This window comes from Lissotriton helveticus, chromosome 7 (assembly GCF_964261635.1).
Source record: "Lissotriton helveticus chromosome 7, aLisHel1.1, whole genome shotgun sequence".
In the NCBI taxonomy this organism is placed as follows: Eukaryota; Metazoa; Chordata; class Amphibia; order Caudata; family Salamandridae; genus Lissotriton; species Lissotriton helveticus.
The window spans coordinates 503404858-503422666 of NC_136068.1; the positions used below are offsets into that span (position 1 = coordinate 503404858).

General features: G+C 47.2%; 1 protein-coding gene across 1 annotated transcript in view; it reads left to right on the forward strand.

The window, feature by feature from the left end:
• Positions 1-17809, forward strand: part of LOC144768685 (uncharacterized) — a 9047330-nt gene that overhangs the window by 169853 nt on the left and 8859668 nt on the right. The window contains exon 2 of the mRNA XM_078652515.1: positions 642-677. Within this exon, the coding sequence (XP_078508641.1) occupies positions 642-677 (36 nt within the window). The remainder of the gene's footprint in view (positions 1-641; positions 678-17809) is intronic.

Sequence of the window (17809 nt, forward strand, 5' to 3'; positions counted from 1 at the left end):
TGAATTTCTTGTATGTGCTATATATTGAATAATTCACAAAATGTGCTCTTCAGTTGCTGTTTAATCTGATTTAAGCATGTGAATCTGTGAAAGTTTCAATACTGGAGTAAGAAATTAGTTACTTATCTGTAACTGTAGTTCTCCATTATTGAAATCTTTCATAAATTCACATGCAACACACGCTCCTCCCCTGGGAAGCTTCCCTTTCTCTTTCTCTCAGTGGATCTGTATATTGTACACTAGTGCTCTAGATTCTGAGAGACTGAAGCTTTTCACAGGAGTGTTCTAGAGGGTGATACAACCTGGTTGGTTAAAACCTAAGTTTGATCTCTTTTTTAAGAATGACTATGATAAGTTACTAAACTAAGGAGCCTAGGCCTTTTCTAATCTATACCTATCATAACACTGCATTCTAAAGGTACCAGGAGACTCCCGTCTTGACGACAAGAGATGATTCAAGCATGTGAATCTATGACCGTTCCAATACTGGATAACTACAATTACAGGTAAGTAACTGATATCTTCTTCTTGGTTTAAGGGTTGATAAAACACCTGCACAATTATATTTTAGTTATAGTCTTTGCTTTTGCAATTGCTTGTATAAGTTGCTATAACATGTATATTTTTTTTTAATTTGTCAGTGATGGAGGCATATTTCACAGTCACTCCTCCACCAGGTAAGGTGACCTTCATTTCTTTAACATGTTAAAGGGAAACTCAGTTTTTTTCCCTCTCTAGTAAACAAGGGTATGTTTCTCTAGTGATTGGTAATGCAATAGTAGCCCCTTATTGTCCCAAAGCACACCCCTCCCCCCCACACCCCCTCAGTGATGCAGGTCATAATAGACAGGGCATCTTTCCTTGTTCCTGAGATGGTAGGGCTTGTTGTTCCATGCCCTAGAAGTGGGTGTGTATAGTGCAAAGACCCAACCATGCCTCTATAACATTATTTTGATATATTGACCCTCCTCCTTAGAATACTATTCCCAGCATGCTCTTGGAGTATATCAGCTCACTCACTAAGTGCTGTAAGTACATTTGGGATCAAAGCTGGACCCCTAAAAGTCTAATATGTCATCGTTTTCTGTGTTGTGCTTATGAAGCTGGCACCAGTGGTTAGAAGAAGCTAGCATTAATGAACAAAAAAACAGGCATTGGTGGTAGTGCACTAGATTCACTTTTCAACCACAAAGGGTTGAGCTTTGAGAATGTAAAATTCACCTTCCGACACACAAAAATAAAAACATGAGTTACACCATTCAGTATGTTACAATGAGCCCAAATCATATTACTTAACATTCCTTTAAGCAGTAACTTTACCTGTGTGACTCTCTTTACACAGAACCTTGCCAGTCTTTTCATTTGTTGAGTCAGCTCATTATCCCTAAGCACCTACCTAATGCGCAATTGTTCAACCTTTATAGAATCCTTGTATTTCAGGTAACAGAAACTGGACTCCAATTCCCATAGCAATCACTTTTAGCAACCCCTACCAAGCAAAGTCCTACTCACCACTTGCTCCAAACCTATTTTTTCCTAACAGACTCACATATATATTACTAATCTACTTTGATGAATGATCCATAAGCAACAACACATGCATCTCAGGTGGTTGGAACATACAAATGGATCCTAGGTTTGCATCAGGGCCCATCCAAAAATTTCACAGGTGACAGATACCCCTACTCACCGAGATCTGCTATTCCTTGCACACTGAACACTCTTGCACAAGTCCTCCCACTATTACACTCAGCCACTAATTTTGTCCCCTCCTTTTGTTCTTTGTAAGGTTCCTGTAGGAGGTTGGCTCAATATATAGTGCCCACCTATGATGAGACACTGTGCACTGAGTCCAGGCAATCCTTAGTAATAGTGTTTAGGTCCCTGAAAACCAAAGCTCTCAAGGGGTAGCTGTGGAGAGCAGCTAAGGCTTAATCAAGAGCGTGTAAAATGGGTGCACTTACCACTATAGTCAGTCAGCAAGCTTACACCGAAGAAAGAACCACACCAAGTGAGTATAAAAATACTTTTTATTTATTAGCACACACTGGATACTAACTTGGTAAATCGCTTACCTAGCGATATCAAATACACACAAGAAATACTTCAGAAATAGATGACTAGCATAGAATAATATACGGGCCCCTAATAAGAGCTAATCCATATACTAAAATAGTGGAATGCGAAATGGTTACCAAAATGGGACTAATAACCAAGGATAGAGGACCCTAGGGGAAGCACAGAACCACCCAAGGTGAGTATTCAAGGGTACCGGGTGCAGAGTGGTTACACCGATTCAGACGTCCATAGAATAACACAGGGTAAGTTGTGTTTGGATTTTTACGGTTCTAGGACCCTTCCAAAGGACCCCAAAGGAATCACTTTAATCAGGGAAGGTTGGAGAGTCACCCCACTCATGGATACCCAGGGAACCCGGATACCTACATCAGGGAGCCCGGGTGGATAGGGGTGAAGTGCTGTCTGAACCATTCGTTGATGCCAAAGGAGGATTGTGGAGGATTAGCTGCTACAGAGACTCATGGACCAGGCCGGTGGAACCAGAATATGGAATCCAGACGAGAAGAACCTGGAAGCAGTGGGGACAACATCCAAACCACAGGGAGATGACCAGGAGGCACAGGAGCACCATACAAGCCCATGTTGGATTTTTGCTCTGGCACAGTGAGGTTGAAGCAGCAGTTGTGACTAACAGGCAAAGATGCAGCAGCACAGGAGCCATGCACAATCTGTCCCACGCTGATCGACAAGTGCAGGGAAGTCAGTGGCCTGCAGGCCCACCAACAAGCCTTTACAAACGCAAATAACAGTTTACAAGAGAAGATGCTGTTTGGCGAGCCAGCAAGGTCTGTGAGATTAACCCAGCAAGGGTAAGTGAGAGCTGGCCCTCAGCACGCAGGATAGCCAGCAGGTATCATTGTAGCCCTCTTGAGGACCCTCTGGCAGCAGGCACAGTGAGTGGTAGTGAAGTCTAGGAGCACACATGGGCTGAAGGCCCACAGTGCTGAGGATCCAGGCAGGATGTCGGTCTTGGAGCTGTGCAGTGCTGGGGCTTCTTAGAGCTTGAAGATCATTCGTGAATAGAGCCAACAAGCCTTGGTAGCAGCAAACAGACACAGTGAACTGGGAGGAGGTTCACGTTGGCTGGAGAGGGATTACAGTTGCCCAAGTCACAGCAAAGACTGGTCAGGCCTCTGGAGAACCAACAAATCACCACCTGTGTTGCAGAGCCTTGCGATGTTCGTGTGACAACAAGATCAGCAAATCGGTCGTCGACGTAGAGGTGCCTGCAGATGCAGCAAAGTGACTCGTTCACTCCAAGGGAGATTCCTTCTAGCTTGGATGCAGGGAGAGTCCTTGGGGACTCGGAGGATGCACGGCCACAGAGTTGCAGAACTTGAAGATGCACAGGGACGATGATGCAGCAAAAATCTTCCCACTGGATTTGGTCCTGGCTTGAAGAGTCTTTATTTTTTTCAAACACAATTTTATTGTGTTTTTTACAAATTTTTGAGCATCAGAAATTCCCAGTTGCATAACAACATAAAATTCTATATAGGTATTCATGTGACATAATGTGGTATCTAAGCTGGAAACGTACACATAAGCAATTATCTTTAATGATATCTTGCAATACAGCAATATATGTGGTGTAAGGAATACAAATTCCAACTGTAAATAATCAGTCATTCTCCACAAAACTCCTATCTATTTACATTATAAATAGGGCTCTCGGTTTTCGGGTTTTATGGATTTTTACATATAAATACAGACAGAAATCTATATTTCCTTTGTCTGTATTTATATTTAGAAACGGAAAAATACTAGAAAATGTTGCCGCACTGCCATGCTCAAATCCAGCTAAACCCCCTTCCTGCTTCTGGAAATTCCTTCCCGGGCGTGCACAGAGCTGCACCCGAGTACTTCACAGGTCTTTTGAAAGACCATTTTCTTGTTAACGAGGCTTTATTGTTGTTTCACCCCATGGGGTGGCCTCCCCCAACGACCCTGACACCTCCTGTCCCAGGCCCCATACAGTGCACGTTATAAGCACTTCAATTCCACGTGGCAAAAAAGATTAGTCCCGTAGCGGGCAAATTTAACGAGAATCCTTAGGCAAATCTATCATTAATCTGAAAGGAGGTGGGGCCAATGACAATGCAGGGTAAGTCACGACCTATTATCACCCAGAGGCTTCAGAGCTGGTTAAGGCGCGTCATTGCTCCCAATGATATCAGCTGATGTATTGAACCATATAGAGTTTACCTTTCTTACAGGCAAATGGTAAAAACCCTGTATGTTGTATCGAACCACGTCTGTCATGAAATAGCAGCACTAGCGCAAACACACAAACAATGCGCTCGAATGCATGCACAGACCTACCAGTGGGCACGCATGTGCACTACGTATGTGCGCGCACACAGTCGCGCACTCACACAAATACATGCAACATGCGAGTGTACACGTGTGCAGAACATTTGTACACACACCTACACGCCCACGTGCAAGCATACTTGAGCGCGCACACACGGCCATCACGTGGACACATGTGCATGCATGCAACACATATGAGCCTCTGTGCACATGCAGTTCACACTCACAGACACCCATAAACCCCACCCCTCCCCCACTTCAACGCATCCTTTGCTAGGACATTTTCCCGGCCGCCGTGGCGTTGTAATTGCAGGCTGCGCTGCACAGTCGCCACTCCCCCTAAGAGCGGCCGTCTCCACAAGAACCGGGGACCGCAGCAACCCGACCCCCCCAAACCAAATCCGGCGACACAAGAGCCTGAAAGGGAAAGGGCCGGTGCCGGAAAACACCAATCCCGATAATTGAGGGGTGGAGGTGGGTGTGGGGGGGAGAAGAAAGGCGCTGAGCCCCCGCGAGGGCCGGTGGGGCGGGTGGGCTCGGAGGTGGGAGGAAACTGCCAGGACAGACCGCCAACTCCAGGACAAACAGTCATTCAAGCACCTATCAGCCCCCTTTGAACTGTAGCCATACATGCCAACATTTCAGAAGAGCAAAGAGGGAGATTTTTTTTAAAAAATCGGGAGAATGGGGCTTCAAATCGGGTTACTGGCGTGTATGGGCTTTGGAAGTGTGCTGCTGCAGGATTGGACATTTGAAACACAAATGTACGTTTTTTTTCTTACCTTTTACAAGCATGGAGCGCAATGGCAGGCTGAGAGGGTGATGCAAGTGTTGTCCCCCCCCCCCCCCCCGCCCCTGTGTGACACCCCAGCCGAAAACAGCTTCCTGTGCACACACACGCCCCCCCCCCCCTACTTCACAGGTCTTCAAAAGACTATTGCCTTGTTAATGACCCTTTGTTGTTTTTTCACCCCATCGAGAGCCCCTGCATGGCCACTTTGACTATTGCTGGAAAAATTAGCACTTCACACAAACGCCCTGTCAACAAACCCCGAGGAATCGGGTTTTTGCTTGCAGGAATCGGGAGGCGGGAGACTAGCCTTCAAATCGGTAGTCTCACGCCTGAATCGGGAGGGTTGGCATGTATGCTGTAGCGCCCAGCCCAAAGTCTACGTCCGCCCCCCTCTGTAAGCACCTTCACCCCCAAAACAATGAGGCAGCCTTCAGCCTGCCGACTGAGGTGCCAGGTGGTCCCACGTCAGCAGGACACCGTGCTACCAGCCTTGGGGTTTACTCTTATTGATCACGGTTGTCAGGTGTGTCTATGCACAAGTAGTGCAGAGATTCCAGGCGGATGTCTATCCCCCTGTGTAATGTGCAATTACCAAAGGGTCATCTGGCAGTCAGTGGAGCCCCTCCTCCCCTAAACAAAATTTTGGTCCCAGGCAGCCGGTATGATTTAGAGAGCAGATCGCTGTCCACCGAGGCCAGTCTCCTCTGCAGCAAAACCAGCAGAGCGGACTGGCAAGAAGTTGAAGTTCTCAACGAGTACTACGACGGATGAAGAATAACTTAACACCCTATTCACATTTCACACGTTTTATTCCATATTGCATTGAAAGTGTATAAAGTGTGAAAAAATGCAAAGGACAGTATGAATCGCTAGTGTAAGTGAGCGCATGTGTGCATTGTCAATTTAAATAAATGTGGAAAAATACTAGCTGTAGCGTCGTCTTTTACTTGTGGTAAAAATAAATGTGGATAAATACAGAAAAAATGTCCCAAAAATAAATATGGATAAATACAGACGGAAATGGCAAAAAAATAAGTACCATAAAACCAGGAGCCCTAATTATAAACTACTACTCTTTTAACTAATCATACCCCCCTCGCCCGTTCTTCTGGCATCCTATATAGATGGCATTCATGGTACATGGTGTTTTTTTTAATAATGTTTTTATTGAGCATTTGCAGATCATTAAAGCTAACATTCACATCATGAATTCTGGTAAAATTAACAATAATCACAGTAAGTTTCGACAATGCTTTCAGATGTTGTAGAAAAGGATGAAATGTTTTTCCTTTTAAAACAGTGCGAACAGCAACAAAAGGTGGTTGTCAGTACAATCATCAATGAAAACAATTCTTGTAGCAGTCATATAGAGAAGCATAAATGCAGTAGTGCGCTAATGCGGGTCCGGAATGGCAAGCAGACAGCTCCGCTCAAGCAGTAATAACAATCGGTATGTGGACAGTGACACAACGTGCATATCAACTACTAGAGTTTGGGCGTAATACATCAGGGCAGCTAACAGCCCCTGCCGTAGTACTGCTCTCAGTTTCGTCGGACAGACCCAATCAAACAGCAATTAAGACCAATTAACAGGTCAGGGTGGCGCAGCCTGGCTTTCAGGAGTCGCCTCCGAGGGAGATAGTCTGTTGCGGGACCATTGCAGGAAGGGCTCCCAGATGTCTCTCGGACGCGCCGCTGTCGGCATCAGTTCCCAATAGGAACCCAGCTGTGCATGGCCATATGTCACATCAGATAGCCAGTCATTGAATTTCGGCTTGGTCTTACGCCCCCAGGTGATGGCCACCCGCCTTTTGGCATACAACAGCAGCAACGCATGAAGCTTCCGGCTCGCAGGTGCAGTGCCCGCAACCCAGCCAAGAATCCCCAGCAGTGGCGACGGGTCATCCCTCCTACCTAGCATTTGGTTGGTGGCCTCAAAGACCTCGGTCCAGTACTCGGAGAGCGCCGGACAGTGCCAGGCCACGTGCAGAAAGGTAGCCCCCTCCGCCCCACATTTCCAGCATCTGTCGTCTTCTCTAAGACCCATGCGGTGAAGAGAGATCGGGGTGCGATAGAATCTATGTAAGAATTTGAAGTGAACAAGTCTGAGTTTATAGTTCGGGATAGTGCTAGTAGCTGCCCGCAACAGAAAGCCCATTGCTCATCCGTCAGTGGTGTCTCCAATTCATCTCCCCACAACTGCTGCGACCTGGGCACCACCAGGGGGGCCTGTTCCTGCATGGAATTATATATCCTGGACACAAGTTTTTTGCGGGACGCCCTGGCTAGTACGCTTTGTAATGCAAGTAATTGCGGCGGCTCCTCAGGAAAACGATCCCCCAGAGCCCTGCATGCAGCTTTGAGTCTGTGGTAAGTGAACTTGTCAGTAAAAGTCATCGGGTTTTCAGGTGTCTCTGCGGGCAGCTCCAGAAATGTGCCCTCAGGGTAAATGTCAGCAAATGTGCGCAATGTAATGCCAGCTATGGACACGTCGCTGCTGTTCGACTCCAGGCACGGGAACATTGGATTCTGTATGGTACATGGTGTTTTTCATTTGAAACCATACCAGTTCCTGATTGAGATACATGTATACATTCCTGTGTATTAAGACAGTTTCAAATATATGGATTAGATGGGTCCGGTCATGTTAGCTGGTATGGATGTGGTATCAGTTTGGGATGGTGGAGTTGCTACTGGGTCTATAACCTTTAATGATTCTAGCATTTGATCCCATTCCATAGAAATGGGTACTTTACGTAGTCCACGAAATTCTTCTTGTCGGATTAATGCATTCTCAGCGGTGTCCCATTGAATCATTTCTGCGTGCCATGTAAGTGGTGTAGGTGGTGAGGCAGATTTCCATCTCACGGTGATGGCTCCCTTCGCTATGATGATGGCCATGTCTACAAACCTGTAACAGACTTTCTGACCTTTCGGACACTGGTGTAGTCCCAAAAGGCAACTTTCTGCTGTTGCCCAAACATCAGTACCAGTGATTTCTTGTACTCTATACCGGACTGTATGCAAGAAGTTTCATAATCGCGGGAATTCCCATAACAAATGGAGTATATTAGCATCCGCCTCCTGACACCTAGGACAAGGGATTTGTGCATTTGGATATATTCTATTAAGCTGGTGCTGTGTAAGGTGTGCCCTTTGAAGTATCATGTACTGTATATATCTAAATTTAGCGTTTCTAGATACTTTTGTAGGGAATTCTAGTATAGTTTGCCCATTCTTTATCAGTTAGGTGCCTGCCCACATTCTTGGTCCATTTTGTTCGGAGTAGGGTGAGTAATGTTCCTGAGTGTGCTCTGACGCCTTTGTATAAACAATGGGTGAGGTGACGTCCCTCTCCCATTAAATGCATTGCATGTACAAGCTTGTTAGTGGAAGGTTCTATTCCTTCGGGGGACCAGTGACGTTTAATGTAATGGGAAATGGTGGCATGGAGGATAAACATGGTCTGAGGGACCCCTTGAGTGTGAGTAAAATTATCATGATCTGCTAGTATTCCGTCTCTAAAAAATGTTCCAATTGTCGTCACTCCTTCTTGTGTCCAGAGGGAGACAGCACATTTAGAAATGAGCCAAGTGGCGGTGGGTATCCCAATTAGTGGGATATTAGAAGAGTATGGCGAGGCTCTTTTAATGTACTACACTGCCCGCCTCCAGTATAGTAGTGCCGTTTTTGCAGGGGTGTGAGATTGGGCGGCAGCTTTGCGTTTGGCAATAAAAGTGTATGAGGAGTACCCGATTAAGGAGCTTTGGTGTATTAGCTACTTCATATGTATGTTGCCCTGCCAGCCAGTACGATTGCCATTGCAGTTGGCTGGCAATACAGTACGCGCGAAAGTCCGGAGCTCCCAAACCTCCTTCCTCGGGTTTCAGTTGTAGTTTAGCTAAGCTCACCCTCCTGCGTCCCTTACCCCAAATGAGTTCTGACAGGAGTGTATCCCGGGTACGAAAGATTTTGTCTGGAATTATTATCGGTGAGTTAGTAAAAAAAAATATAGATGTCTCGGGAGCATCACCATTTTTTGGAGATGGTCACCCTACCCATCACCGATTAGGGCAATGAGGTCCAAAAAGACACCTGCATCCGCAAGGATCTAATCGTTTTCAGCAGATTACCATCTAGTAAGTCTTGCGGAGATCTATATATTTGTATGTCTAAATACTTAAAGGTTTGCGGGGCAGTTGTTAAATTAAAATTACCGAATTCAATAGGATCTGAATTTTCGTTATGTCGCCTGAAAAAAACATGAGATTTATTAGCATTGATTGCTAATCCGGACACCAGTTTGAATTGTTTGAATATAGATGGGATAGGTTCAATATCTGTAGTAAGGTCCTTTAGAAAAAGTATAAGGTCGTCAGCATAGGCGGACACTATGTGCTCTGAGTTGTTTATTAGTATCCCCAAGTTTGCTGCCTGTTTGTGGAGTTTTAAGGAGCAGTGGCTCCACTGCCTAGACAAATATTAAAGGTGACAGGGCATCCCTGTCTAGTTCCCCTTGCTACTGGGTAAGGAGGAGATGTATGGGAGCCAGTCCTGGCCGTGCCGTAGGGGCGGTATATAATAATTTTACCCATTGTATATATCCTCGGAGGATGCCATATTTTCCCAAAGCTGTCAGCATATAGTTCCAGTTAAGGGTATTGAACGCCTGCTGCAAATCAAGGGAGATACACCCAGTTTTACAAGAAAGGTCTGATGCAGCTTCCTTTATATAGTGTAGGCGTCTTATGTTTAATGAGCTGATGCGGCCAGGCACAAATTCACATTGGTCAATATGAAATAGTTTTGGGAAATAGGGAAGGAGACGTTTAGCTAAAATCTTGCTAAGTATTTTATATTCAGTGGGTAGTAATGAAAGTGGGCGGTAGCCCCAACATATCGCGGGGGGTCCCTATTTGGCTTGGGAAGAGAGGTGACAAGTGCTTGCATAGTAGTTGGTGGAAGAGTACGCTTTTCATAGTCCGTCTTATATACATTTTCTAGGCAAGGGACCAGTTGATCAGCATAAGCCGAGTAAAATTCAGATGGTAGTCCATCCATTCCCAGCGTCTTAATGTTTGGGGGGTCCTTGATGGCCGCTTTTATTTCAATTCTAGTTATAAGGGAAGCTAATTTTTTTGGGGTGTCAGTTGTCAGTCTGAGGTACGTGAGGACGTTCAAGAAGGTTACTATGTGGTCCTGTGATGTAACAGCTGGGTCGCTGTATAATGTTTTGTAATAGGCACAGAATGCAAGGTTGATCTCTGCTTGAGTAAACACAACAGTGCCATCAGGGAGAGTAATTTCTGGTATTGACACTGGAGGAGGGGCATTTCGTATTAGGCGTGCTAGAAGGGTGCCTGATTTATCCGCCTCTTTTGGCTATTCTGAGTATAAGCCTTGTAATCTATCAGGTGGATTTGCTCTAGTAGTTCAGTGTATTTAATCCTAGCTTCCTGTAGTTGGGTTTGTTTAATTGGGTCAGTAATGGCTTCTCTTTCCAAGTCATTAAGGGTGCCCTCCACTATAGTAAGGCTCCTATCCGTTTCTGCTGGCCCCCTACCGTTGCTCCTATCGCCATTCCCCTGATCACGGATGTAAAGGCATCCAATTCGACTAGGCGGGATGATGCAGAATCGTCATTGTCTATAAAATAATTAGTGATGGCAGTGCCTAATTTATTCCAAAAGATTGTGCCTTCCAGGACCTGTGGCCACAGTCTCCATGTCGGGACCGGGATGGGTACCCTTCCCCATTCAAGAATCCGTTTGAGCAGAATATGGTCAGAAAGTGTTTTTCCAAGGTCTGTAGATCGGAGATCTGGGATATTAAGGATATAGAACAGAATAATCGGTCCAGTCTAGTGTGCAATTGATGTGGAGGGGACTAGAATGAATACTCCTGACTAGTAGGATTCTGCAGACTCCACACGTGTCGTCGTGTCCATCCCGCAGCCCACGCCTGGAGGAATTCTGCTCCTTGAATCGGAGGGTGAGAGTGATCCAATTGGACATCAAGAATAGTTATAATCCCCACCAAGGACCCATGGATATACAAACCAGTCAGATAAGACTGCATTTAGGTAGGTAAGATATGTATTTTGTTCGTAATTTGGGGCATACATACTGGCAATAACTACTGGAATGCCATCCAATTTGCTCAGCAGTAGTGTCTGTACGTTGGTCCACCAGAACAAAAGGTACCCCGTGCCTGATCCAAATTAGTGATCCTCTGGCAAAGGCAGACTAGGATGTGTTAAATATTTGGCCTTTCCAGTTTTTAATCATTTTGATCACTTCTGAATTGGTTAGGTGGGTTTCTTGAATAAGGGCTAAATGTACTTTCCGTCTATTCAGTTGGGCGTAAATTCTGTGACGCTTGTGTACTGACCCCATTCCCCGCACATTCCATGTCATTATTTTGTATTTACCCAACACAGCCATTTAACAATGATATGAACACAAATAATTACCTTAGAAAGGTATGAGGAGAGATTTACATCATATGAAGTAGGAGGAGCCAGAGACCCACGAACCTTCATTAAACTACAAAACCCAATACCAGGGCAAACCACTGAACTATGTGGTCCAAACACTGAACATAACAAACTAAGTCCAAACGGTTTCCTAATGCAGTAACTGCAGGGGGGGTGGAACCTATTCCGTGCATGATGGCATAGTTCCAGACAGTGCTACACTCTGGGCGGTACCCTATACATGAAAAAAGAAAAATTGGCTGAAATCTGGGGAGAAAAGACAAATTAGATGTGCATCAATAAAAGATTACTTCCTTCTGATATTCGGGGTCAGTTCTGTTACGGTAGTAGGTCTTCGTGCGCCTTTCCATAGTCCCCTTGTCAAACAGATCTTTTACAATCTGTGGTGTGATTGAGGGAAAGAGAACATCATTACTCTCGAAGTCCGAATGAATCATATTATCGTCTGATTGTTCCGATGATAGTATCTGGGCAGGGTCACGCATGGAAGCAGCCATCACCAGTGCCGACTCCCGTTCTAGTATGGCCTGTTCTGGCAAAGGTTTCTGTGTATTAAGTCTTTCTGTTGATCTGTTGTGGCGGGGTCCTGGTTTGTTTCTCCGTATTGGAGTATGGCATATCTGTTGATCAATATTGTCCAGTATCTGAGAGAAGAGGGTGGACTCCAACCAGTCATTTGCCGCCTCAGGGCATTAAAAAATGTGAGATTTCTGGTTATATAGAATTTTCAGTCGGGCTGGGAACAAGAAGGCATACTTCAAGTTAAGCGCCTGAAGTTTCTGTTTAAGTGGCTGGTAGGATGCCCTTTGGTGCTGCACTTGAGCAGTATAGTCCAGGTAGAGAGAAATTTTAGTGTTTTTATACTATATTAGAGCATTTTCTCTAGCCTTTTGGAGCAACAGATCATGGTCCCCTTAAACCTGAAAACTACCGCCCTATCTCCCTTCTTCCTTGGGCCACGAAAGTAGCGGAGGCCCATGTGAATGCCACTCTTTCAGACCATCTTGGTAGGTTTAACATTCTTGACCCTACCCAGAACGGGTTCTGTGCGGGTCACAGCACAGAGACAGCCCTTCTCTCTATGGTCGAGCACTTGCGTTCCGTGCTGGATTCGGGTCGAACGGCGGCACTATTGTTATTAGATCTCAGTGCCGCCTTCGACACGGTCTCGCACGGGATTCTGCTTCGGCGGCTGGAGGAGGTGGGTGTCTCTGGCCTCGCCCTGTGCTAGTTTCTATCCTTTCTTACGGATAGGTCATTCCAGTTGGCGATCCCGCCCGGTAAATCGACATCTTACTCATTAGACCAGGGGGTCCCACAGGGGTCATCGCTGAGTCCCACCCTTTTCAATCTTTATGTGAGACCGCTGGCTGCGGTCGTCAAGCGGTGGGGCCTGACTATGGTCTCCTACGCAGATGACACGCAGCTGGCGGTCACACTGAGTGGGGACTCAGGCCCGGAGGCTCCCAGGTTCTGTGATGGTCTGCGGGAAGTGGCTAACTGGATGAATACCAACTGTCTCCAGTTAAACTCCAAAAAGACGGAGATTATGGTGGTTGGTAAACAGGTGGCTCTGTGGGGCGACAAGTGGTGGCCTTCGGATTTGGGTGTGACCCCCCTCCCAGCGTCAGAGTTAAAGAACTTGGGGGTGTGGCTTGATCCCTCCCTGAGTTTCATCTGCCATACCAAGAAGGTGGCAGCTTCTTGCTATGGCATCATTAGAGGACTCCGTCCCATCCTCAAGTTCTTTGATGCACCCACAAGACAACTGGTGGTCCAGGCATCAGTTTTGTCCAGGTTGGACTATGCCAGCTCACTACTGGCAGGGGTTAACCAGTCAGAACTCTCCCGTCTGCAGCGGGTTTAAAACGCCGCGGCCCGACTGGTGACAGGTTTGCCTAGGCGGTGCCCGGTGTCTAACACCCTGCGCTCTCTTCACTGGCTCCCTGTGCAGCAGAGGATTAGATTCAAGGTTCTTTGCCTTGCTTTTAAGATCCTCAAGGGTATATCCCCACAGATTTTGGAGAACCTGTTGATCCCTTACGTCCCCTCCCGCACTCTCAGATCACTCGGCCAGAACCTAGCTGTGGTCCCGCGCTTTAAGCTGAGTAAAGCTGGTGGCCGCTCTTTCCGAGTTCTGGCGGCGAGCTGGTGGAATTCTCTGCCTCCGCAAATCCGGGCCATTGATGAGCTCCTTCAGTTTAGACGGGCCATTAAGACCTTCTTATTCATCTAGTCCCTTTGAGGTGTCTCTTCTTCTCTTCTATCTGATTTTATGCCGTGTTGTGTTTACCTTTGCAAAGCGCCGGGACGCCCCTTTGCTGGGGCAGCTGTGCGCGGTACAAATAAAAATAACATAACATAACAATTCAGGATACAGGCTATTAGTGGTCTAGGTGGCATTCCTGCTGCCTGTCTGCCCATGGGGATCCGGTGCGCTCTCTCCACACAGAAAACGGTAGATAGGCCTCCTGGGGCTATATGATCCTTGTTAGAACTGGGGGTCTCTAGTTGGCAATGGTATACACCTTTGTCCGAATAGGGACCCTTGCTTCTAAGTCAGGATAAGGGGATTACACTCCTAGATAACCCTTGCTCACCCCCTTGGTAGCTTGGCATGAGCAGACAGGCTTATCCCAGAGGCAGTGTGTTAAGCATTTGTGAATATACACAGTAATACAGTGAAAACACTACAGATGGACACCACACAAGTTTTATAAAAATAAGTATTCTTTATATAGACTTAACACAAGACCACAAACGACAGAAATTCACAATACTGTACTTAAGATTGACTTAAAGATGGTAGAAGTTACTTAGTTCAAGTTGGTGATAAATGCGACACCGTTCTCACAAAAGTACCTGGATACGTTACGTAGAACAAACAAAAGGCTTGCAGAGTGGGAGATGCGTCAGTTCCGTGCTCCGGGGGAGATGATGCGTTGCGCCTCAATGCTTGCGCAGAGTAGGGGATGCATCGTGATCCTTACCGGTGCGGGGGTGATGCTAGGTTCTCGGCCTGCGGCCCGGTTGCGATGCACAAGATGGCGTCTCGATGCGAGGCGCCAATCCTGGTGCGATGCTAGAAGATGGTGCCCTTGATGCGACGATGTGAAAACGATGCGTACACGCCCTGGCAGCCTTGTGACGACTCTGTATGTTGGAGCCACAACAGGCCCTGTGACATGCTTCTCTGGTGATGCGACAGCGACCCTCGCAATGGTGTCACGCTTCTCTGGTGATGCGACAGCAGACAGCTGCGACGAACACACGCTTCTGGGGAAATGCAGCGGCGTCACGCTTCTCCGGTGATGGGACGACTACAGCTGTGGCGGCGACACGCTTCTTCTCGTTGCGTCGCGCTTCCAGCTCCCAGCGACACGCAGGCTTCTGCAGCTAGAATTCCCAGCAAGGAAATTCAGAGGGGAGCTGGTGGTGAAGTCTTTTGTCCCTGAGACTTCAGCCGGAGAAAAACACAAGTTCAAGCCCTTGGAGAAATATTCTGTAAGATGATGAAAGTTGTTTGAAAGTTCCTTCTCCTTTCCTTGGCAATAAAGAAACCACTGCAGGCCAACCCAGTAAACAGCACACTGGCAGAGGGGCAGTCCAAACAGAATGTTAAAACCAACTTCACTAAAAGATGTATTTTATCATTCTGAGTACAGGCATACTAAACTCGAATTTCTGCCATGTTCCCGGAGTCAGTTAGGATTATAAGTTGTAATAATCTAACTGCCCATTCTGGCCAATGGAGAACAGATTGCCTTGCAATAGTGAAAAACGAAAATGGCTGTAATTCACTATTAGGACATGCTACACACACCAGGGCATGTCCTACCTTATACTTACAATGCACCCTGCCCGCCCTTGGCCCTACCTTAAGGGTGTCTGATATGAAGAAAAGGGAAGGTTTAGGGACTGGCAAGTGGACGAACTTGCCAAGTCGACATGGCAGTCACAGACTGCACACAGGCCTTGCAATGGCAGGCCTGAGACATACTTTACAAGCTGCTTCTGTGGGTGGCACAACCAGTGCTGCAAGCCCATCAGCAGCATTTGATTTACAAGCCCTGGGCACACATGGTACACTGTACTAGGGTCTGACAAGTAAATCAAATAACTCAATCATGGAGTTACTAATTAGTATATCAATGTAACATAGGGAGCACTTGCACTGTGGCACTGAATAGCAGTGGCACAGTGCCCAAAGCATATAACCAGAAAAACATATCAAAAACAGAGGAGGCAATCAGTAGCAAATGGAAGGGAGACTCATGCCAATAATGTCAGGTCTAAAATGTGTCCCCTCCAGCTGAAATGTGGGGAGAACTACCCCTCCCCTTGGGACTTCTCCTCATTAAGGCGGCAAATATGGACAGACCATCAGCGTTGGCATGTTCTGTACCAGGGCGGTGTTCCACCGGAAAGTCCATATCCCGAAGGGAAATGGACCACCTCAACAACGTTGGGTTCTCACCCCTCATCTGCTTTCTTGGGCTGCTTCCTGGAAGTCAGCTCATTCAAGGGTGCAACAATGTTGCCATACCCCTTGACAAACCTTTTGTAGTACCCCGTGAGTCCTAAAAATGCTCTGCGAGTGTCTGAGTCTTTGGGAGTTCCCATGCCACGATGGTATCAATCTTGGGTTGTAGGGGCGCTACCTGGCAGCTCCCTACCTGGTGACCCAAGTACACCACAGAACCCTGCTCGATCTGGCACTTACTCGCCTTGATCGTGAGGCCTGGCTTTTGCAGTGCCGTTAACACTTCCCAGAGGTGGTGCAGATGTTCTTCCCAGCTGGCGCTGAACACTGCAGTGTCAACGAGCTAGGCGGCACTGAAATCCTCCAGTCCAGCCAACACCTGGTTGACCAACCTCTGAAAGGTGGCAGGGGCATTCTTCATCCCAAAGGGCATAACCCGGAATTGGTAGTGCCCATCTAGTGTGGAGAATGCTGACCTCTCTTTGGCCCACCAGTCAAGGCGATCTGCCAGTACCCAGACGTCAAATCAAACGTGCTGAGGTACCATGCAGCCCATAGCCAATCAATGAGCTCATCAGCTCTGGGGATGGGGTGCGCGTCAGTCCTGGTGACTGAATTGAGTCCTCGGTAGTCCACACAGAACCGGAGTTCGGGTGTGGCACCAGGCACGGCAGCCTTTGGGACCAAGACCACTGGGCTGGCCCAAGAACTGTTTGAGGACTCATTCACCCCTAAAGCAAACATCTTGGAGACTTTCTCCTTGATGTAAGCTCTGACCTTGTCAGTCACTCTGTAAGCCTTGTGCTTCACAGGAGGACTGTCCCCAGTGTCCACATCATGGACGCACCACTCAGTGACACCAGGAACCCACGAAAACAAATCAGTGAATTGTCCCAACAGTTGGCGACAATCTTGCTGCTGATCAGGGGTCAGGGGTCAGGGTGGCAGAGAGGCTGACACCATCCACTGACCCATCTTGCTCTGTTGCAGACAGGAGGTCCGGAAGAGGCTCCGTCTCCTCCTCCATTCCATCATCCGTCGCTAGGAGCATGCCCACTTTGGACCTTTCTAAGTGGGGCTTCCGGCGGTTAACATGTAGGACCCGCAAAGGGTTCCTTGGAGACCGCAAGTTCACCAGGTAGGTGACATCACTCTTGCGCTCCACCACCTCAAATGGACTAGTCCACCTGTCCTGGAGCGCACAAGGCTCTACAGGGGCCATGACCCAAACTTTCTGTCCAGGCTGAAGCTCAATCAGAGTGGCATTCTGATCGTTCCACCGCTTCATCTCTTCCTGGCTGGCTCCCAGATTCGCCAGAGCGAGCTCTCTAAATCGCCGAGTCTGGTTCCTGAAGGCCAGCATTTGACTGTATATTTCCTGGGGAGGTTTCCCGGGAGATTGCTCCCAGCCTTCCTTGACCAGACTCAAAGGTCCTCCTACTGGGTGTCCATACAACAGTTCGAAGGGACTGAACCCTAGGGACTTTTGTGGCACCTCACGGTAACCAAACAGAAGACATGGCGAGAGGACGTCCCACTTACGCCTCATCAGTTCCTCAAGACCCAAGATCATGCCTTTAAGTGTCTGGTTGAATCTCTCAACCAGCCAATTACCATGTGGGTGATAAGGAGTTGTGAACTTATA